The following is a 23620-nucleotide window of genomic DNA, read 5'->3' as shown; positions in this document are numbered from 1 at the left end:
CCCAGCCGAGGCTCGAACCAGCGACCTTCTTGCTGTGAGGCGACAGCACTACCTACTGTGCCAGAAAAATGGCCCCCTTTTCCCCCAAAAAATGTTTTTGATCAACTTTTTGTTTTCCAGTTATTGCAGTAGTATAATCTGGGTCTTGTGTGCCTAAAATGCTGGATCACACTAGCCCCCTTTCTAATGAACTGCAGACTCTCTGTAATGCAAACTGAAGCGTTCAGCTGAGCTCCACAGCAGAGGTCACAGGAAAGACATGTGACTGCTGGAGTCAACAGATCTCTGGTAATGATGCACCAAGCCAACGCTTGAGCATGGCCTCACTAAGGTTCTCTTCTGTCTGTTTTTCTCTTTCTCTTCAGGTGTGGCCCAAACTGTGCTGTTGCTGTGAGGGAGAAGTGCTCTCCTGTTTTTTCTCTCTCCTGATGCCCCCTTCTGCACTGTAAATTCATGATCACATGACTTTGGATATGGACGCAGTCCTGTCCGACTTTGTCCGTTCTACTGGAGCTGAACCCGGACTGGCCAGAGACCTGCTGGAGGGTGAGCCCAAACCATCCTGTTCCCCATTACCCTCCATGTAGCTTTATTATTTTCCTTCTACTTTACTTTAGTAATGATGAATTAGGGTGACATAAGCAAAATTGGTCGCACTTTATTTTATGGTACAATATCTATTTTTTGTTGTACAATATATTGTACCAAAATATATTGCGATAAAGATATTATTGTAATTTTAAGATCATTTCATGCCACTCATTATATAATGCCAGACAATAAATAATGCAATAGCATCAAAATCCAAGTACACTCTTCCAAAGAACACATAATATTTCATTCTTTAATAATTAGCCATTGGATTCAGAATGTGATATTTATTTGTTTATATTCTAAACAAATAAATGTTAACAAAAAGGTGCAAGGTAAAAAGTAACAAAGGCTGCGTTATCTGCTACCAGATCTATTTTCAGTTGTCAGGCACCCCCATGAAAACATGCTGTAGTAATTTATAGTAAATACTATAGAGTTTTTAACAATACTGACACTGACACCTCTGTTTGAGATGATGCACAATCAGCTAAAATGATTCTAGCATTGTTTTTTATGTATGGGTGAAAGGTTAATCCGTGATTCGTATGGATCACAACCCACAGTTCAGAACACGCGTGACACACAAATTAATATATATTTTTTTAATTTGTAGATTACTCCTAAATTTGTAACGTATGCAGAGATGTGATTTGCATACATGTGATTTGAATGACGCCTCTTGCGTCTTGCGTCTGAACTAGCGTTAATGAAACACTTAGAGTTTTTTTTGTGTTATATCTCATACAAAAACAATGTTTATATTTATCTTAATAATGTTGTAATAGAACTAATGATATTTTTGATAATGCTTTGAAATAAATGTTCAAATCATCTTTTATTTGCTTAATTTCTTTTTGTTTCAAACCATATTGATACAAACCAAGAGATTTAATTGAAAGTGTCTAACATCATTACAAAAGTATAGTCCCAATGTACAAAAGACCCTAAAATATTACAGAGGATAGTTATGACTTTGCAGATCTTGAAGTCATGCAGAGTTCAGTTTTGCATCTACCCTGGCTTAGATTTTCATGATTGACTGCAAGGAGCATTAAAAAGCAAAACAAAAACAGTGGCTTAAGCTTCCATATGAATTTGTGCTGTAAGGTAAAGCCTTAACAAATTCAGTGCATGTTGCCTAGCAACACTGAAGATAAGAGAATGCTTTAAAATATATATAGTTCTGCAGTATGCTTGCTTGAAAGTTGATTCAGAGCAGTATTGACAGAAACACCTGTAGCAGAATGTGCCACTGAGCACTGCTGCAGCACAGGTTAATATTTGAACTCCTAAGCAGAGGTGCAGTGGAACTATGAACTCTTGGGATATTTTCACACCTTTAAGTCATTTGCATTATTCTGGAGCTGGTTAAGACTGTTACAGTGTTGCAATTCTTTAATTCTGTTTGCTTTTGCAGGGAAATATTTCCATAAAATAGAACATGCAGTTAACTTCATCTCATTAGCCCCTTTCACACATACAGACCTTTCCGGAAAATTACCGGACAGGGATCATGTGTGAACTGGCACGTTTTGATAATAGCGGTAAATTCGTTCCGGCAATTTTCCAGAAAGAGAAGTTGTAACATTACTAGTAATTTGCCGGAATGCTGCGCTGTGTGAACGCAGAAGGAAAATTGCTTGAAATATTGCATTTACGATTAGAACGCGCTGACATGAGACGCCTGCTCCAGCTAATCAAAGCATTCAGAAGCATTCACATCCGCGCTGTTTACGAAAATAAAATACTCTGCCTGATTATTAAAAAATGGTCTGTAAAGGCCTTAAAAATCTACTTTTGACTTGTATGTCAAACATGTTATTTTGTCCTTTTGTTTCCATCTATTATTTCTCATTTATTTCTTTTAAGATATTTTTTCATTTTCCAATTTGAAATGTCGAAATATTCCTAAAAATTAAATGTTCTTTGAAACAGTGTACCTGAATTTTTACAATATGTTGTAAAAAGGTGTTATTTATTTATTAGTGATATGTTATAAAGTGGCAATAATATCGTTTAGGTAATACATTTGGGTGCAATATATCACCCAGCAAAAGATAGATATTGTGACAGGCCTAGGATTTTGCACAGTCCTGTATATGTAAATGTGTAATTTGCCAAAGTTTAAAAATGCACCTGGAAAGTACTTAGATTTGATCCGTAAGAACACTGAATATGGCTCTCTTTTCTCAGGAAAGAATTGGGACCTGTCAGCTGCACTGAGTGACTTTGAGCAGCTGAGACAAGTGCACGCTGGGAGCCTCTCATGCAGCTTTGTTGAGGAGAGCGAGTACCCCTCCATTGAGAAGGAGATGGCACGGACGGGGCGGCCCCTCTTGCATCGACAAGATGAGGTTGTGCAAGGTAAGACTGTAAAATATAAGGTTTCGGCATTGATATTGCAGTGTGCACATCTGTAATAGTCATGCCGCAAGATGTGCAATGTTAAGCTGGGATAGTTGATTGTTGTTAGATCGGATATGGTTGTGGCCGGAAGTTAACGCAAATTATTTATAGTATTTATTAAATTTCCCATTTATTGTATTTTATTAAAATCTACCCCCACCCCAACCCTAAACCCAACCATCACAGTAATGTAAAAACAGTAGTTGTAAAGAGTATTATTTATTCTATCTATTAAATTACCCAATAAATTGTATTTTTTTTTTATTGCCTACCCCTGCCCCAAACCTTAACCCAACCGTCACAGGACTGTAAAAATATTAATTATTGTTATACAGTGTCATAAAAAATGCTGCCATATTGACGTGCATGTCACACTTCCGGCTGGCCGCATATCCAATCTAGACTTTACCGGGATAGTTGATCAGACACACAATTTAGAATACATGTGAAGGATGTGGAGTCACTGCACTGAGTTTAATTTAATGGAGTGAAAGTTTTTCATCATTTTTTTCACAATGACAATTTCGAAGCATTTAGACAAACAATAGTACAGTTTGTAACTTTTAAACAAAATCTAATTCTGTGAATGATTTATACATTGAACACCATGTAATTTAATTTATTTTTTTGTTGTTGTTTCTGTACCTGAATTCTGTAATGCCGTGTTCACACTAGACATGGATGAAACCTCAAGCATGAGCGATTTACATGTTAAGTCAATGCAAAGATGCGAATAGACATCCTGCGGTGCGATTCGTACAAATGACGTGTCGCGAGTTGAGCATTTTGCTCATTTGAATCAATCAAGTTGGAAAATCTGAACTTCAGCGGACCTTCGCGCCTTGTAAACCAATCAGGAGCTTGCTCTTGTAGGGCCGTGATTATGACATAGTGCCTGTTGTTGGTGTCTTGAGGGAAAATCACCTTGATTACACCGGACAACAGTTGATCAAACTGGGCTTGGCTCAGTCTGAAGCACCGCTGAAAGCCTTCATCATCCAGGTATAGTTTCTGGAGGAGTTTATGAAATCGCAGAGCTGGGTGCACCTCTGAAAGGATCTAGTGGACTCAGACACGGCAGTGAATGAATCTACACGGTTTTTCAGCCTTCCTAAAGCACAGCTACTATTTCAATTATATTGGGAAGCGATTTTGACGTGCGAATGAAGCAAGTAAACTCAATGCTCACGCGTCTATTTACACGCGAATAGTGTGATTTATTTGCACGTTCCGTGTCTGTTGTGAACACAGCATTAGAATCCCCAAAACACTGTAAAGCACTTTTTACTTCTTTTATCTTTGCTCTGTTGAATTTACATATGCTTGTAATTTATGAAATTTTATGTTGACTAGTTAATTCAATTAACAAATTCTTTCCAAATTGAGCTATTCACAGACCTCCTAGTTTTTCATGATTTAAAAAAAAAAAAAAAAAAAAAAAAAAAAAAATATATATATATATATATATATATATATATATATATATATATATATATATATATATATATATATATATATATATATATATATATATATATATATATATATATATATATATAATTTTTATTTATTTTTAGAAATGACAATGTGGACAATTTTGCGAAATATTTTTTTATAAAATTATTTAAATTTTTTGCGATTTTAATTAATAATTTTGCAGGTTTGCAAAAATGTGTGACTTTTTGTTAATTTTTCGTTGGATTCAGCGATCGCGGGATCGCGAAAAACAAACTAGGGGGTCTGTATTTGAGTACAATTTATTTTTTTTTATGTCAATTTGGTGAAATTGTATTATCGCAATGTATTTTCCAGAAAAATCTGACATTGCTGTATTTTGCTTTGCTGCAATATGAATATAATTTTTATCAGATAATTTGAATAGTTCTATTTGGGAACATTTCATTAATTTAGATTAAAGTTTAGCCTGTGCAGTGCATTTGCATAAAAGATAATAAATTACAAGCATATAAAATATACAGAGCAAAAATAAAAGTTAAACGGTGCTTTATGATTTTCTGTGGAATCAGGATTCAAATATAAAAATAGATTCTTGAATTGCAAATTAATCTTCTTGCGATGTGACTATTGCGGATACACACATTACGATATCCATGCTCAAACATTATATCCTTTAGCCCTAGTATAAACAGCACTGAAACACCTCTCTGCTTGACCTCAATTGTCAAGCATTGTTTTTCATCATATCTGTTAATGATTTACCCGCATCATGACACAATTGCATATGATGTCACCTTAAAAGCCTTGCCCACTCTCACCTGACTAACGCTGTTTTTCGAATTGAAAGGAGTGGAGGAATGATAAGTTGACTAGATAATAGGTCACCAGTCTCTAGTTCTACTCAGTAATCTGAACATGTATCATGGCAGCAGCCACAGAGAAGAGACTGTCGAGGGGAATCTCTCACGCCAGCTCCACCATCGTCTCTCTGGCCCGATCCCACGTGTCCAGTACAGGAGGAACCAACGAGCAGCTCCTGGATACCCCGCTCTGCACCTTCCAGTTGCCGGACCTCACCGTCTACAGAGACGACTTCCGCGGCTTCATCGAGAGAGACCTCATTGAGCAGTCTATGATGGTGGCGCTGGAGCAAGCTGGTTAGTCATTGCATTTCAGCAGTCTCCGCTCTGACAGATAAACCAAATATTTTGATATTCTGAGTTTTATAGCTGGATTTTTCCAACATAGCTTTTCTGTTAGCTGCCTGCATTAGCATACTGACTTAAATATTACCTTATAAGTGACTGATTTGAAACGCCCTACATGGACCGACGTGCCAAATACTTTTTCATGTGACGTACGCAGGAGTTTGGCATAGTCTAATAAGCAGAAATGTATTCAGCACACACACATAATGAGTAAAAGTCTTTTAAAATACCTTAAAATAATGAGACCCTTAAAGTATAGTATTTATTTATTTGTGTTTTTAGTTTTGGCTGTTGAATTCATTATCAATAAAGAGTTTGATTTTGTTCACTATATTCCTCCAGTGCTGCCTCACTTAGTTGTTGTGTGTGTCATGGTAGCGCAGTGGGTAGCACAATCGCCTCACAGCAAGAAGGTCGCAGGTTCGAGCCTCAACTGGGTCAGTTGGCATTTCTGTGTGGAGTTTGCGTGTTCTCCCCATTTTCGCGTGGGTTTCCTCTGGATGCTCTGGTTTCTCCCACAAGTCCAACGACATGCGCTTTAGGTGAATTGGGCAGGCTAAATTGTCCATAGTGTACGTGTGTGAATGAGTGTATTGATGTTTCCCAGTGATGGGTTGCAGCTGGAAGGGCATCTGCTGCGTAAAACATATGCTGGATAAGTTAACTCTTCGTTCCGCTGTGGCGACCCCAGATTAGTAAAGGGACTAAGCCAAAAAGAAAATCAATGAATAGTTTGAATGAATCAGGATGTACTGTATTGGTCATGCAACATACACTTTCAGAAATGAAGGCACTTAAACTCAGTCAGGTGGAAACTTTTCTTTAGGTATATTTTATACACTTTAGGTCTGCGCTTATAAAAGTTCAGAATCTAATTCGAACTTATGTCGATTTCCTATTTCATGAACGCTAACTTTGTGTAGGGGGTTAAAAGTGTGGATTTCATTCTTTGATCAATGCATTTTCAACTTTTCATTAATTTGGCTTTTTATGTCTTTTATACACTTCACTGAACATGTATTATACACATAGACATCACCATTTTGGGAAAAAAAACTCTAAATTGTATAATTTTAAGTTAAGTTAACTATTAATATACCGTCCAACCAGGGCTTGACATTAACACCTGCCAACCCGCCAAATGCGGGTAGATTTCGTCCCAATTCAGTTTTTGTACTCCTTCCCCTTACCCTTCGCCTTGGCCCTTGAAACAGAGTGTGAAGGGGAAGGGCTTCAAAAATGGCCCCTAAGAAATGGCACAGCACCTGCACACGTCATCATGTTATCACGCTCTCTTACTTTATATGGGATCGACGATCGCGACTGCTGTAGTTATTCTAGTTGTTATTTTTTTGGTATTTATCTTCAGGAAATTACTGAAGGCAACGATATCATGTTATCATAACGATATAACATGGCAATAAGATTGTAACTGTACTGTTCATTTACATCGTGGCCATATTCATTTATGTAAACACATGAAAACAAAATTAACGTTAAACCAGACACTGTATAAAGCTCATTCCTGGCCACTAGACTTTTCTGACAGGGTATTCGAGTGTCATTGAGTGTCAGAATGTTGTGGGACTGCTGTACAGGAGTTATTATTAGGACTTATAGATTTTAGCGTTTTTTTTTTGTTGTTGTTTTTTTTTTGTTTTTTTTTTTAAAGCATGATGGTAAAACACGGACACGGTTATAAATATGTAACAACATGTGCTTGTTTGTTGTAAAGATTCCCAACAATGACAAACAAATACTAATTTGTGCATCTCCTGACTTCCGTCTGCAGCCATGCTGCCGTTGTTGCTGGTGTATTCTGGGAAATTTTCTTACCCCTTGGTTTCGAGTATGGTCCTGAAAAATCTCAGTTTAAAGAGCTGTCTAGCCCTTCCCCTTAACCCTACGATTTCAAACGAAAGAGAATTTGGTCACCCCTACCCCTTCACATGAACGTGCAACTCGAGTGGTAGGGGTAAGGGCAATGTCTAAGGGGTAGAATTGGGATTGGGCTTTCAACTGTGGCTTAAAATATTTTTTTAATTTGTTGTTTTCTTAAAAAGCAAAGTTTGACAAAAAGGATGCCCATCGAGAAGCAGCACAACTGGAAAAAATCAACTGTGTTCATGCGAAAAGAAAGCAGGTGAATACCGAATGAGAGGATGACCAGGCGCATTGTGACACTCCCACTCACGTGTCGCATGCACAGCTGATGTGATGTGCACAAGTTATTAAATGTTAGTGTGCTCTCGTTTCCTTGAGCGGAGCAACCGTTCCTGGAAACGCAACTGATGGAATCTGTTCTCTTTAAAATAGAACGGACAAAAAGATTCTTTTAAACAAATGTTTTTATGTAAGCAGCAGCAGTCGCCACTTTCGCTTTAACCATTCTTTGAACCGATTATTAATGAACCTTTTTGTAAAGCTTATTTGGAATGATAATTATTGTGAAAAGCACTATACAAATACAATTGAATAGAATTTAATATTTAAAATTTACCTGCGTGACATTCATTCATTCATTCATTCATTTTCTTTTTTCACCCTTTATCGTCACCACAGCGGAATGAACCGCCAACTTATCCAGCACATGTTTTATGAGGCGGATGCCCTTCCAGCCTGCTACAAATCACAGGGAAACATTCACACACACTCATTCACACACATACACTATGGACAATTTAGCCTGCCCAATTCACCTTATACCACATGTTTTTGGACTTGTGAGGGAAACCGGAGCACCCTGAGGAAACCCACGCAAACACGGGGAGAACATGTAAACTCCACACAGAAACGCCAACTGACCCAGCCGAGGGTCAAATCAGCGACCATCTTGCTGTAAGGCGAACGTGCTACCCACTGCGCCACAGTGCAGCCTTCTGCGTGACATTGTTATGGAATTTAGTGAGTGTATGCCATCTGCCCTCATTAGATGAGGTAATTGGGTGACATTCTTGACAGCAGCGAGTGTATTGATGGTAGAAGAGTAATTGACTGAGGAATTAGTTTTCAAAAACTATTGTAAAGAGACGTTTTTGTTCATTTTGCTCCAATCCAGCACAAAAAGTTTGATTTCTAACAAGATATTAGGGAGAGTGGAATTGTGTTTTGTTTATAAAAATTAGCTGATACTTAAATTTAGCGTTTTTAAATGTGTTTTTTTAATTGTTGATTTAAGCATATGCACGTTTAAAAAAAATAAATAAATAAACAAGTTTAATATAGTATTGCAGTATCTCCAGACATCTGTTCTAAGTTTTTTTTTTTTTGTCGTCTCCTAATAGGTCGGTTGAACTGGTGGACTCGTTTGGGGACTGGCTGTCAAAGTTTATTACCTCTAGCAACAAGTGGTGATGGGAATTGCCTGTTACACGCAGCCTCTCTGGGTAAGTGAACAAAAGCTTCTGATCTGCAAGTAATCTGCACAGAACAGATTAGATTTATGTGTTTTATATGCTTCCATTCCTGCTTCCTAAGAGTTTGTTGGTGTTCCATTTTAAATCAAAGCTTACAGACTAAAGATGATTTATTATTCCTGTGAACTAACTGGCGTTCCCACACTTCTTGACAGTACTTGAATTTCAGACATATGGATTTAAGACCTGGAGTATACCTAAAAACAAACATAGATTATTGAATGTGTTTGAATTAAATTAGAAATGTATTTTGATTATGGTGTTATTTCAATAAATGTACTGTGCTTCTGTAAAAACAGAACAAAATGTGAAATTCTTAATTTAAAACTCTTAAATTAAAATCTTGTACAAGAACAATGACGAATAATGCACAGTTTATCCATATTTCAGAAACTGCATTTAATTATTATCAGTATTGAACTCAACCAATTTTATTAGTTATTCGAACATGACATCTTTGAAACGCTAATATTTTAATGTACACTCACCAGCCACTTTATTAGGTACACCTGTCCAACTGCTCGTTAATGCAAATTTCTAATCAGCCAATTACATGGCAGCAACTCCATGCATTTAGGCATGTAGACATGGTCAATCTGCTGCAGGTCAAACAGAGCATCAGAATGGGGAAGAAAGGTGATTTAAGTGACTTTAAACGGGACATGGTTGTTGGTGCCAGACGGGCTGGTCTGAGTATTTCAGAAACTGCTGATCTACTGGGATTTTCACGCACAACCATCTCTAGGGTTTACAGAGAACGGTCCTAAAAAGAGAAAATATCTAGTGAGCGGCAGTTCTGTGGGTGCAAATGCCTTGTTGATGCCAGAGGTCAGAGGAGAATGCCCAGATTGGTTTGAGTTGATAGAAAGGCAACAGTAACTCAAATAACCACTCGTTACAACTGAGGTCTTTAGAAGAGCATCTCTGAACGCACAACATGTCCAACCTTGAGGCAGATGGGCTACAGCAGCAGAAGACCACACCGGGTGCCACTCCTGTCAGCTAAGCACAGGAAATTGAGGCTACAATTCGCACAGGCTCACCAAAATTGGACAATGGAAGATTGGAAAAACATTGCAGTGTCTAATGAGTCTCGATTATTGCTACAACATTCAGATGGTAGGGTCAGAATTAAGCATCAACAACATGAAAGCATGGATCCATCCTATCTTGTATCAACGTTTCAGGCTGGTGGTGGTGGTGTAATGGTGTGGCAGATATTTTCTTGGCACACTTTGGGCCCATTAGTACCAATTGAGCATCGTGGCAACACCACCGCCTACCTGAGTATTGTTGCTGACCATGTCCATCTCTTTATGACCACAGTGTACCCATCATCTGATGGCTACTTCCAGCAGGATAACTTGCCATGTCATGAAGTGCAAATCATCTCAGACTGGTTTCTTGAACATGACAATGAGTTCACTGTAGTCAAATGACCTCCACAGTCACCAGGTCTCAATCCAATAGAGCACCTTTGAAGTGTGGTGAAACGGGAGAATTGCATCATGGATGTGCAGCTGACAAATCTGCAGCAACTGCGTGATGTTTTTTCAATATAGACCAAAATCTCTGAGGAATATTTCCAGTACCTTGTTGAATATATGCTATGAAGGATCAAGCCAGCTCTGAAGACCAACCCAATACTAGTACTTTGTACCTAATAAATCGGCTGGTGAGTGTAAATATTAAGTGAAATATTAAGTACAGTAAGGACTTTTTTAGAGCTACATATGCTGGCAGTGTGAATCACAACTTGATTACTTGATATGAAATGAATGGTGCTTTAAAAAGTCATTGAAAGTCCTTTAATGAAATAATGGGAACCTGACTAATATGTTGCTAAAAACTGTCAAACTGTCTCTGTCAGTAGAGTTCTATACATAACTTTTTTTTTAGTGTAGATGCTAGCTTTTTTTTCTAAACAACAGCAAAAGGACTGCATACTCACCTAGAAACCACTACTAGATGTTAACGTCAGATCTTAAAATATTCTTCAGTAATTATATTTTAAACATTGAACTCTACAATGCAGGAATGTGGGGCTTCCATGATCGAGACCTGATGCTGCGGAAATCTCTCTATGCACTGATGGATCATGGGCAGGAAAGGGAAGCTTTAAAGCGAAGGTGGAGATGGCAGCAAACCATGCAGAACAAAGAGGTTGGATCAGTTTATCTGTTGCTTCATTATTTTGTACAAAAACGATGGCAGTAGATAACCATAAAACAATTTGGTATTGTGCTTCCTTAAAATATACACTACTACAGGATATTTTAAAAGAAAATGACACTAAGGACACATTACGTAAATGAGAGGTTACAACAAAAACATTTGATACTACTACAAAAATGTTCTGTTTTAAATGAATGAATGAATATTGATTCATTCAAGAATCCTGAAAACAAAAAAAAAGACTTTTGCATGAAAGTATTAAGTAAAGAAACCGATTTCAGCATTGAATAATTGAAAAGCATTGAAAAAAAGGCAAATGAATTGGACAAATTAGACCGGAAAAAAGTTGAAAAGATTATCAAAAAAAAAAACTTAGAAAATTAGGAAATAAAATGATGGTGTAGAATGTTAAGCACTTATGTGACGCATGGTTAACCAACTTGATAAATTTTTCGATTATAGTAGTTAATGTGGGGTGTGTTTGTGAATTTATTTGATTTTTATTATTTCTTTTTTTTTAATGAACATTGGTATGCTTTTGAATCTTTGGATTCTTTTATTTTTAAATGCATTGTTGTTTTTTTCCCACAGCCTGGAAGTACATAACATTTTAATGACCCCAAACTAGCAATAGTAAAAATATTCATAAACTATGTCTCTATTTCAGCCTAATTCTTTGCTTTTGTATGCAGTCGGGGCTGGTTTACACAGAGGAAGAGTGGCAGAAAGAGTGGAACGAGTTGTTAAAACTGGCATCTAGTGAACCCAGGATACACTACAGCACCAATGGCAGCAACGGGTGTGTGTTGTTTTTCTTTTCCTCTAAATGTGAAGTTATAAACAGAGGTTTTCTGGAGTGTCCTGCTCATGCTGTGAGTGTGTTTTGTGTCCCGCAGTGCCGAGTCGCAGGAGGAGCCGGTGTATGAGAGCCTGGAGGAGTTTCATGTGTTCGTTCTTGCTCACGTGCTCCGCAGGCCCATAGTGGTGGTTGCTGACACCATGCTGCGGGACTCTGGGGGAGAAGGTAAAATGATGGCTGAATATTTATATTTTAAGCTACTTTTTACATCGGGAATGACTTTAAGGTTCTTTTAACAATCAAAAAAACATTCTTAATGCAAATTTCCTTACCTTTATTAACAGGCTTAAAGTGTTAATGACCTAAAAGTCCCTTTAATTCAGAATTGATAGGTTTTAAAGGGCACCTATCCTGAAAATCCTATTTTATAAGCGGTTACATCTTTTGGACAGAACTGAGTGTAGGTGTAGCATGTCCACAGTCATATTGGGGTAATATAAAGATAATAAGTCTCTTTTTATATATATATATATTTTTTTTTTCTGATGTTAAAATAGGATTCAAATACATCCCATTTTGAGGCCGACCTCAACGTGACGTAGGAGTCCGGTTTCCCCGCCCACCAAATTGATTGGCAGCTGAATTGATTGCAACATGTCTCCATAGTAACGCGTTTAATCATATCAACAAGACAGGACGTGCACAAAGCAATCGGGATTAAACAATGTCTTCAGCTGTCTGTGATCAGCAGCACCTCAAGAATTGGTTTTTACAACTTTAAAACATTTCTAAAACAGTGCATGTTTGTAATAAAGGCAGTAAAATCACTTTACCACAGCTGTGTGTCCGTACAATTATAAAAGAAGATGCTTCAATCCCGGTTCATGGACTTAAATCCTGTTTATTTTGTACATTAACATAACGGATTTCCAAACAGCAGTGTGTATTATCTCTTTTGCTCTGACAAGCACGTGGGAACGGTGGGCGGGAGAACCAGCTCATTTGCATTAAAGGCACAGCCAACAAAAACAGCTACAAGGTCAAAACAGCTCAAATTTCCCATATACACACAGGTATAATAAATAATTTGATGGGTGTTTTGAGCTGAAACTTTAGACACATTCTGGAGACACAAAAGACTTGTCTTAATCTTGAAAAAGGGGTAAACTCGGTTATGGTTTTGGTTATGCACAAATATTTGAAAAGGGAAAAAAGTGTTCCTATTAAATAACAGATAGAACAAGTAACAATCACATTTCTGTTAAATGTTATTTAGGATTTAAGAAAATACTAATATGAATTAGTGGACTCGCTCCCCCTCTGAGTTATGTTGAATAAAAGTAATCTATACAACTATGCTTGTCTTGCTTTAATACTTTATGTAAAATAGGGTGATTTCACATTAATTGGGACACTCTCTTCCTTGGCCATTTCTATTTTAATCAATTAACATTTTTATTGTATGGGACCAGATAAATGTTTGGCAGGGCATGTAAAAATCTTTACTGCTGACCAAACCAGGCCAGTAAAAAAATAAATTAGTGTTGAGCCTTGTTAAATATATGCGTGAAGTCATGTATGTTTGGGTGTTTGGTCTTATGTTACCGAAAAAATTCTATAACATTTTAGTTTGTCACAATTCATGCAATTAACTACTGATTTATTACTTACCTAATATTAAGATATTGACTGTTTATTTATAGAGTACAATCTAATTTTACATCGATAAGCCTACCCAAAACCTAAACCCAACTTCTACCTTACTAACTATTAATAAACAGCTAATTAGTAGGGCCAGACAGAATCTGTGGACATTTTTTGCCACTGATTCATATTAGTATTTTCTTAAATCCTAAATAACATTTAACAGAAATGTGATTGTTACTTGTTCTATTAGTTATTTAATATGAACACTTTTTTTCCCTTTTCAAACATTGTTTAGAATTTTGTAAAAAATCTGCGGATATATGCAGAATGAGTTTGGGAGTATCATAACTAAAAACGATACTATTATATGAAATAAAAATAATACCTTTTTAACTTGTATTTAATGTTTACAATCCAAATCCAATTAGATTCACTTATTTAGTAAACAAAGCAAGTCTCTCATATAATATACAATATTTTTATATTAGTCAGTAATGCTACTGAAATTAAATTAAAAACTTAATGAATATAAATTTACACACATTTACACAAGTAAATAAATAGACTCAATGATGGATTAAAAATCTGCGGATTTATGCAGAATGATTTTGGGAGTATCATAACTAAAAACTTAATATATGAAATAAAAAAATACTACCTTAACTTTTTTATTTAATGTTTACAATCCAAATCAAATTAGATTCACTTATTTAGTAAACAAAGCAAGTCTCATATAATATACAATATTTTTATATTAATCAGTAATGCTACTGAAATTAATTTAAAAAACTTAATGAATATAAATTTACACAAGTAAATAAATAGACTCATTTCCCGTTATTTCGTCCTTGCTACAACATACCGTTAACGCTACAAACTGTGCATGTAGTAGATCAAATTTAACAACTAAAAACACTTACAGGTTGTGGCTCACGATCCACAGCTTCGTCGGTTGTTGGAGTTTTTAGTCGAATCCAGCACTGAACTGAGATTCTGGAAGCTGACCTTTGTCAAATGCTAGAGCTTTATATATATATATATTTTTTATAATTCTCTGGAGCATAATTAAACTGTAAGCACTTCTCTCTTTGTGTCGTGTTCTTTGGAAGCCCAAATTCAGAAACAGAACAAGCTCTGTGAAAAATAGCAGCATTTGGAATGGCATTTTAGCGTTTTCTGCTACATTACAGCACTACAGCACCTCTGGCCCCGCCCCCTTTGCTGCACGGGGTGTGTGCGCATGGTGAATGCGCGTAACCTGAAGCGTTTGTGATCACATTAACCTGGATGTTTTTTTGGGGGCTTTTTTTGTATTCCCCAAACTTCGTTCACTGTAGGCTTTGCTAAGCTAACACTGTAAAAGCCAATGTCTACCTTTGCATTGAACGTTGAGCATATTACATTCACAGATGTTGTTTATGTTCACACAACTACATTACACATCAAAATGACTGAAAAAGAAAACAGTATATACAAGTTGACCGTTAACATGGAATATTACATTTTACATATATTTTTCTTTCATGCTGCATAAACAAAGCCATGTCTTAAGAGTTTTTTTCTTTGGGTCTGTTGTTTAGCTTTTGCACCAATTCCTTTCGGAGGGATTTATCTGCCTTTGGAAGTACCAGCCAACAAGTGTCACCGCTCCCCTTTGGTTTTGGCATATGACCAGGCCCATTTCTCTGCCCTGGTCTCAATGGAGCAGAAGGACAGTTCCAAAGAACAAGGTGAGGGGAGCTTTATAGGTAACAAATCTGCTCGCTTTTTATGGTGCATGCAGTGTACTGTTTTTGCCTGATAAACCAGTTTTGTAAAGCAAGACTAAACAAATAACTGCAATTTATGAATGCCTGAAAGCATTTATGATGATTCATTTATGACTGTAAATGTGCAGTTTGCCGAATACTGCATTGTGTGTTTGAATATAAGTGAAATACACAGGAAAGTAGCATATTTCAGGGTAGCACTGACCGTTTGTAACCTTTTGTTTGCTAAAAACCTCCACAGTGGTGATCCCTCTGACAGATTCAGATCATAAGATGCTGCCTTTGCACTTTGCTGTGGATCCTGGGGCAGACTGGGAATGGGGCAAAGATGACAATGACAATGTGATGCTAGCAAGGTAAACATTTCAATTGTTTTGTTGTACACTACACTAGTCTTGTCGCCTATCCAGGTTTTAGGAACAACAAATAATAACTTCTAGTTGATCATTTGGTATCAGAAGTGGCTAATATGAAAGGTAAAGGCTTCTAGATTACACTTATTTGACCAAAATAAAATCTGATCATGGCTTGATTTTTAATGATTTAATTAGAACAGGAAGGTCTGACTTTGCTCAGACAAAAGTCTTGTCACTTAACAGAAATAATGTACAGTATAGAATATAAAGTCATGGTGCAGTGGAGAAAGAATGAATATTGTGTTTGACTCCCATGAGCCTGGAGGACTGCATCCATACATCTCTGCAATGACTCAAATCACTTATTAATAAAGTCATCTGGAATGGCAAAGAAAGCGGTCTTGCAGGACTCCCAGAGTTCATTAGGATTCTTTGGATTAATCTTCAATGTCTCCTCCTCCATCTTACCCCACACTTGCTCAATAATGTTCATGTCTGGTGGCTGGGCTGGCCAATCCTGGAGCACCTTGACCTTCTTTGCTTTCAGGAGCTTAGGGTTGAAGTATGAGAGAGCGCTATCCTGCTGAAGTATTTGCCCTCTCCTGTGGTTTGTAATGTAATGGGCAGCTCAAATGTTTTGATACCTCAGGCTGTTGATGTTGCCATCCACTCTGCAGATCTCTCGCATGCCTCCATACTGAATGTAACCCCAAACCATGATTTTTCCTTCACCAAACTTCGACGACAAGACTTTTGTCTGGTAGTGTAGTTTCAAAATGGGAAAACACTTTGCAATAAGGTTGTATTAGTTAGTGTTAGTTAATGCATTTACTAACATGAACAAACAATGAACAATACATTTACTACAGTATTAGTTCTTGTTAATGTTAATTAATGGAAATACAGTTGTTGATTGTTAGTTCATGTTAACTCATGGTGCATTAACTAATGTTAAAAAGCATGAATATGGATGTTAATAATGCTTTATTAAATGTTGAACCATGATTCATAAATGCTTTACAGGTTTTGTTCATTATTAGTTCATGTAAATGCATTAACTAATGAAACCTTATTATAAAGTGTGACCTAAAATGGTTTGTAGCATGAGTTTGCATTCTGAAGTATACCTATATATTATAGCATACCTGAATACAATATGATTTAAGAGATCTGTAATGTTGTATTTGCACAAACATCAACAATTCACAGCTTTTTTTTGTTTATGTTGTTGTGCTCGTCTCTGTCTATGCAACAATGACAGTTGCACCTTTCTTCTCTCCTTGTTTAATTAACTGATTAATTGGAAAGGAATTAGTTAGAAAGCCTCTGCTCGTGCATAAAATGGACCGCATTAGTGAGATACTATCAGATGTCAACAGACAACAGTTTAAACTCGCATGTTTTTTTGAATAAGCAAGAACATACTGTATACACCCACTGGCCACTTTGTTAGGTACACCTTACTAGTACCAGGTTGGACCCCCTTTTTCCTTCTGTACTGCCTTAATCCTTAATGGTATAGATTCAACAAGGTGCTGGAAATATTCCTCAGAGATTTTGGTCCATATTGACGTGACAGCATCACGCATTTGCTGCAGATTTGTCAGCTGCACATCTCCCATTCCACCACATCCCAAAGGTGCTCAATTGGATTGACACCTGGTGACTGTGGAGGCCATTTGACTACAGTGAACTCATTGTCATGTTCAAGAAACCAGTCTGAGATGATTCGCACTTCATGTAATGGGGCGTTATCCTGCTGGAAGTAGCCATTAGATGATGGGTCCACTGTGGTCATAAAGGGATGGACATGGTCAGCAACAATACTCAGGTAGGCTGTGGCATTGACACAATGCACAATTGGTAATAATAGACCCAATGTGTGCCAAGAAAATATCCCCCACACCATAACAACACCACCACCACCAGCCTGAACTGTTGATGCAAGGCAGGATGGATCCATGCTTCCATGTTGTTGATGCCAAATTCTGACCCTACCATCGAACGTCGCAGCTGAAATCGAGACTCATCAGATCAAGCAACAATTCTCCAATCTTCTTTTGTCTAATTTTGGTGAGCCTGTGTGAATTGTAGCCTCAGTTTCCTGTTCTTAGCTGACAGGAGTGGCACCTGGTGTGGTCTTCTGTTGCTGTAGCCCATCTGCCTCTAGGTTGGACGTGTTCAGAGATGCTCTTCTCCATACCTCCATTGTAACGAGGTACTGTTACTGCTATTTGAGTTACTGTTGCCTTTCTATCAACTCGAACCACTCTGGCGATTCTCCTCTGACCTCTGGCATCAACAAGGCATTTGCACCCACAGAACTGCCACTCACTAGATATTTTTTCTTTTTCAGACCATCTCAACCCTAGAGATGGTTGTGCACAAAAATTCCAGTAGATCAGCAGTTTCTTAAATACTCAGACCAGCCCGTCTGGCACCAACAGCCACGCCACGTTCAAAGTCACTTAAATCACCTTTCTTCCCCATTCTGATGCTCGGGTTGTCTGGACCATGTCTACATACCTAAATGTATTGAGTTGCTGCCATGTGATTGGCTAATTAGAAATTTGTGTTAACAAGCAGTTGGACAGATGTACCTAATAAAGTGGCCGGTGAGTGTAGTTTACAGCTAGAAAAAAAGTTAAAGGGATAGTTCATCCAATTTCTCACCTTTCAGTTGTTCCAAACCTGTTTGAGTTCATTTATGTTGATTCAAAGGAAGATGTTTTGAAGAACACTGAAAACCTGACTTCCATAGAAGGAAAAACAAATACTGTGGAAGTCAATGGTCACAGGTTTTCCATTGTGTTCAACAGAAGAAAAGAAGCTCAAACAGATTTTGGTGCAAGTGAGTAAATGATGACAGAATTTTCAGTTTGGGTTGACTATACTTTTAAGTCTGAAGTAAAATGTCCTGAAGAGTTTAAAAGCACAAATTTCTAGCTTTCATTTTAACTGAAGCACTTGTATTAGAATCGTTTTGCAGAATTTCATGCTCGTTTATATAAACTGAAGGATGAGACAAAATTATTTCCTGTTCAGCAGACGTCAAAGATGCCATGCAGAGATTTCACTTGTTTTAAACCAAGAACATTCCTGTAATTGTTGTGTTGTGTGAGCATACCAGATGTGCTCAGAAAAAAAATGTTTTCAGAGTATTCTGATTATTTTGACCATGCAGCGCCAAATGACTCAGCTCTGACTTATTTACAGCAGAGTTAAGTAATGTCTGAGCATAATGACGGCATTAGCCCTGTGGAGCCTGCTGGGACTGTGCCCTGTTGGCCAACACTCAAGATTAGCAACTTTCGTTCTCTAATGCAGATTATCCTAAATGCTTGCTATGAATGGAACACAGAAAAGCTCTCTTACTGTTGAGGGTTGTAGTTCCCTCTCATTCAGTTTTCACATTTGTTATGCTGTTGTAGATTTGACCTCAAATGTTGTCTTTTGCAAATTTTATGTACTTTCATAAATGTTCCTGATTTTTTTTGCTCTTGTTCGTCATTTTTAGATTCTGCATTTGCAGCACATTGAATTGCTCTGATCTGCTTGTTGTTTGGTTTCAGTGTAACCTTATCTCTGGAGGCCAAGCTCCATCTGCTGCATTGCTACATGACTGTCACCTGGCTTCCTCTGCCCTGTGAGGTACAGGTGAGCTTCCTGTTTGTTTTTTTTATTGTTATTTTTTCTGTGTTTTTAGGTGTTCTTTGTTTGACATGCTAACAACAATTGAACTGCTTTATTGTGAAATGTCAAAATGAAATCTTTTGTGAACAAAAAAGTTCACTGCATGCCCTCTGGATACTATAAATATTCAGTGCATCCGGAAAGTATTCATAGCGCTTCACTTTTTCAACATTTTTTATTTTTTTTTGCTACAGCCTTATTCCAGAATGAATTAAATTCATTTATTTCTTCAAAATTCAACACACAATACCCCATAATGACAATGTGAAAAAAGTTTTTGAAATTGTTGCAAATTTATTAAAAATAAAAAACCTGAAAAATCACATGTACAGAAGCCTTTGCTCAATAATTTGTTGATGCACCTTTGGCAGCAATTACAGCCTCAAGTCTTTTTGAATATGATGCCACAAGCTTGGCACACGTGTCTTTGGGAATTTTTGCCCATTCCTCTTTGCAATACTTCTCAAGCTCTATCAGGTTGGAAGGGAAGGGACGGTGTACAGCCGTTTTCTGATCTCTCCAGAGATGTTCAATAGGTTTAGATCTGGGCTCTGGCTAGGCCACTCAAAGACATTCACCAAGTTGTTGTGAAGCCACTCCATTGATATTTTGGCAGTGTGCTTTGGGTCATTGTCCTGCTGGAAGATAAACGGTCACCCCAGTCTGAGGTCAAGAGCACTCTGAAGCAGGTTTTCATTCAGGATGTCTCTGTACATTGCTGCATTCATCTTTCCCTCTATCCTGACTAGTCTTCCAGTTCCCGCTTCTGAAAAACATCCCCACAACATGATGCTGTCACCACCACGCTTCACTGTAGGGATGGTATTAGCCTGGTGATGAGCGTTGCCTGGTTTTCTCCAAATGTAACGCCTGGCATTTACTCCAAAGTGTTCAATTTTAGTGTCATCAGACCAGATAATTGTGTTTCTTGTGGTCTGAGAGTCCTTCAGATGCCTTTTGGCAAATTCCAGGCGGGGAGTGGCTTCCGTCTGGCCACTCTACCATACAGGCCTGAATGGTGGGTTGCTGCACAGATGGTTGTCCTTCTGTAAGGTTCTCCTCTCTCCACAGAAGAACGCTGGGGCTTGGACAGAGTGACCATTGGGTTATTGATCACCTCCCTGACTAAGGCCCTTCTCCCCCAATCACTCAGCTTAGATGGCCGGCCAGCTCTAGGAAGGGTCCTGGTGGTTCCAAACATCTTCCACTTACGGATGATGGAGGCCACTGTGCTCATTGAAACTTTCAGAGCAGCAGAAGTTTTTCTGTAACCTTCCACAGCCTTGTGCCTCGAGACAATCCTGTCTCAGAGGTCTACAGACAATTCCTTTGTCTTCATGCTTGGTTTGTGCTTTGACATGCACTGTGAACCCTTCGACCTTAAATAAACAGGTGTATGCCTTTTTCAAATCATGTCCAATCAACTGATTTACCACAGGTGAACTTCAATTAAGCTGCTGAAACATCTCAAGAATGATCAGTGGAAACAGAATGTACCTGAGCTCAATTTAGAGCTCCACGGCAAAGGCTGTGAATACTTGTGATTTTATTTTATTTAATTTTTTTAAAATGTATTATTAATAAATTTGCAACCATTTCAAAAACTCTTTTTTTTCACATTGTCATTTTGGGGTATTGTGCATAGATTTTTGAGGTAATAAATGAATTTAATCCATTTAATTCAACCCATAAGGCTGTAACATTAACAAAATGTGGAAAAAGTGTAGCGCATTGAATACTTTCCAGGTGTACTGTGCATGAGTACTCTCAGATATTGGTGTGTATGTTAAAATATTTAATATTATTATGCTATGAAACTGACATGGAAATTGAAAGTGACCAGGAAAACCTGAACATTTTCTGGAATCTGAAAAAAAAATAATGTAACTGCATAATAAAATAAAAAATGTACATATGTATCAACTTGTAATTTCCCTCATGTTTTTTTATATGTCAAAATTTACTATTTAGGATAAAACTACATATTTTTGTATGTACTGTATATTTTTTGTGTGTATTGATTAAAAATAAATTAATCAGATATTATATCTGACTTTGAACTTATTTGTTTTGAATAGTAATGAAATAAAATGCAAATAATATTATTTAAAAGAAAATGACCAATTTGAGCAATTATATGCATCAAATCTTTTTAAAGTTATTTAATTTAATTTACTTTTTGGAAGAATCATCAAGTAACTTGGCCCCTTGAAAAAAAATATTATCTTAGTCCTAAATGCTTTTTATTTTGTATTATAGCTGTATAATCTAGAAAAGGGGTGCCCAAACTCGGTCTTGGAGAGCCAGTGTGCTGCATATTTTAGTTTCAACCTCAATTAAACACACCTGAACCTGCTAATTAAGCTCTTTCTAGGTATACTAGAAACTTCCAGGCAGGTGTGTTGAAGGAATTTGGAGCTAAACTATGCAGGACAACTGCCCTCCAGGACCTAGTTTAAACACCCCTGATCTTGTCTGACAGGTCTTTTTTGTTGTTTAAATTCACAGCAGGCCCCACTGGCACAGCCAGAGTCACCAACAGCATCTGCAGGAGAGGATGCCCGCACCCCACCTGACTCTGGAGAATCCGATAAGGAGTCCGTTAGTAGCAGTTCCAATGGAAACGGTGACAGCAGTACTACTGGAACTAGTGGGACAACAGGCAAAACCAGTGGTGGATCTTCCAGCTCCTCAAGCTCATCCAGCAACAGTTCAGGAGGAACCACCGGCACAATTGGAAAGGAGAAGGGGAAGAAAGATAAAGAAAAGGATAAGGACAAGAAGCGTGCAGACTCTGTTGCCAACAAACTGGGAAGCTTTGGCAAGAGCCTGGGCAGTAAGCTGAAGAAGAATGTTGGGGGCCTAATGCCAGGGAAGAATGCAAGTGGAACTGGAGGCAAACAAGAGGGTCAGGAGAAGAAGAAAGGCTCTCTTAGAGGCCGTAAGGGGAGTAAGGACAGCTCTCCTTCCATTCAAACTGGCTCCGAGGACTCTGGGAAAGGCTCACCCTCCTCAACCAGCGAGCGGCAAAACGGAGGCTACTCTTCGGAAAGTGACCCTTTCAAATACAGCTCGGATGTGAAAGTGAGTCTTAGCATCCTTCGATCTGCTATGCAAGGTGAAAGGAAGTATATCTTCTCTGCGCTCCTTACCACCAGCAACCGGCAGCCGTTCCAGGAAGAAATGATTCAGCGCTACCTGGTTGATGCAGAGGAACGCTTTCATGCAGAACAGGAACAGAGAAGGGAAGCGGAACGGAAAGCAGCAGGAGGTCTTGCGCCGACTGCTGGACCCCAGATGAAGAAGGACGCACCTGAGCTAAGCTACAGAGGTTTTGGAAGCAAAGAGGAAGTTACCGACAGCTCGCCTCCGAATTTTAATGCGTTGAAATCGTCCTCTTTCAGTCCTGTGATTTACTCTGGTGTGGTCCCAATCCCGAGGCACACCTTTATTGACCATTCTCCTACCCCAATGACACAGCATCTCCATATGCATCATGGTTATATGGATACACGACGGCAGCTGGCAGGAGGATCACCATCGTCTTACCCAGGTCTGCCTCCTTATGCTACTCTCCCCAGACATTGCCCTCTAGCACAGGGCCCGCCTCATGCCCAGTACCACCCGCCCTCGTCCAGCTTGGGAAGCCCATCCCGTATCATCACCCCCTGCCTGACGTCTTTTCCGCAAGAGCATGACCCAATTGATTATCCAAGCGAACCCAGCGGAACCTACACAAACGGCTTGCGGGACTTGCGCTCTACTTTGGACAGTCGAAACGGGCCGATGCCCGTGAGGCATTACTCCTTAGGCAGTGCGGGTGGCCTGGCCAACTTGCAGTCCAGCAAATGCCGAACGCCTACGTGCAATTACTATGGCCACCCGGAGACGGGCAACTACTGCTCGTACTGCTACAGAGAGGAACTGAAGAGACGGGAAACAGAGCCAGCCATCCACAGGTTTTGAATGGACAATCGTTGGCCTGTTCCTCTCATAATGGACTCATTGGAGCACGCCGTGTGAGCCACATCATATCCTGTTTGTGTGGATCTTGCTTTAAAACATTAGATCGGCCTTTCTGAACCAGGTTATTAAGACT

At 38.3% G+C, this 23620-nt stretch overlaps 1 protein-coding gene across 4 annotated transcripts in view; it reads left to right on the top strand.

Annotated features, from left to right (window-relative positions):
* Positions 1 to 23620, top strand: part of otud7b (OTU deubiquitinase 7B) — a 60200-nt gene that overhangs the window by 35234 nt on the left and 1346 nt on the right. The window contains exons 2-12 of one of the 4 annotated variants that reach the window (XM_056474948.1): positions 366 to 546; positions 2788 to 2958; positions 5391 to 5615; positions 8951 to 9052; positions 11118 to 11245; positions 11950 to 12056; positions 12154 to 12281; positions 15284 to 15433; positions 15714 to 15828; positions 19401 to 19479; positions 22030 to 23620. The exon at positions 22030 to 23620 is cut by the window's right edge and continues 1346 nt beyond it. In XM_056474948.1, coding sequence (XP_056330923.1) covers positions 462 to 546; positions 2788 to 2958; positions 5391 to 5615; positions 8951 to 9052; positions 11118 to 11245; positions 11950 to 12056; positions 12154 to 12281; positions 15284 to 15433; positions 15714 to 15828; positions 19401 to 19479; positions 22030 to 23487 — 2748 coding nt within the window. In that variant the 5' untranslated portion in view covers positions 366 to 461 and the 3' untranslated portion in view covers positions 23488 to 23620. Of the gene's footprint in view, positions 1 to 365; positions 547 to 2787; positions 2959 to 5387; positions 5616 to 8950; positions 9053 to 11117; positions 11246 to 11949; positions 12057 to 12153; positions 12282 to 15283; positions 15434 to 15713; positions 15829 to 19400; positions 19486 to 22029 lie in introns of all 4 variants that reach the window. The other 3 variants (XM_056474947.1, XM_056474946.1, XM_056474945.1) reach the window with 3 other exon arrangements.

Source organism: Danio aesculapii, chromosome 16 (genome assembly GCF_903798145.1).
Source record: "Danio aesculapii chromosome 16, fDanAes4.1, whole genome shotgun sequence".
In the NCBI taxonomy this organism is placed as follows: Eukaryota; Metazoa; Chordata; class Actinopteri; order Cypriniformes; family Danionidae; genus Danio; species Danio aesculapii.
The sequence above is the reverse complement of the archived record's forward strand: the minus strand, read 5'-3'. Positions and strand labels throughout refer to the sequence as shown.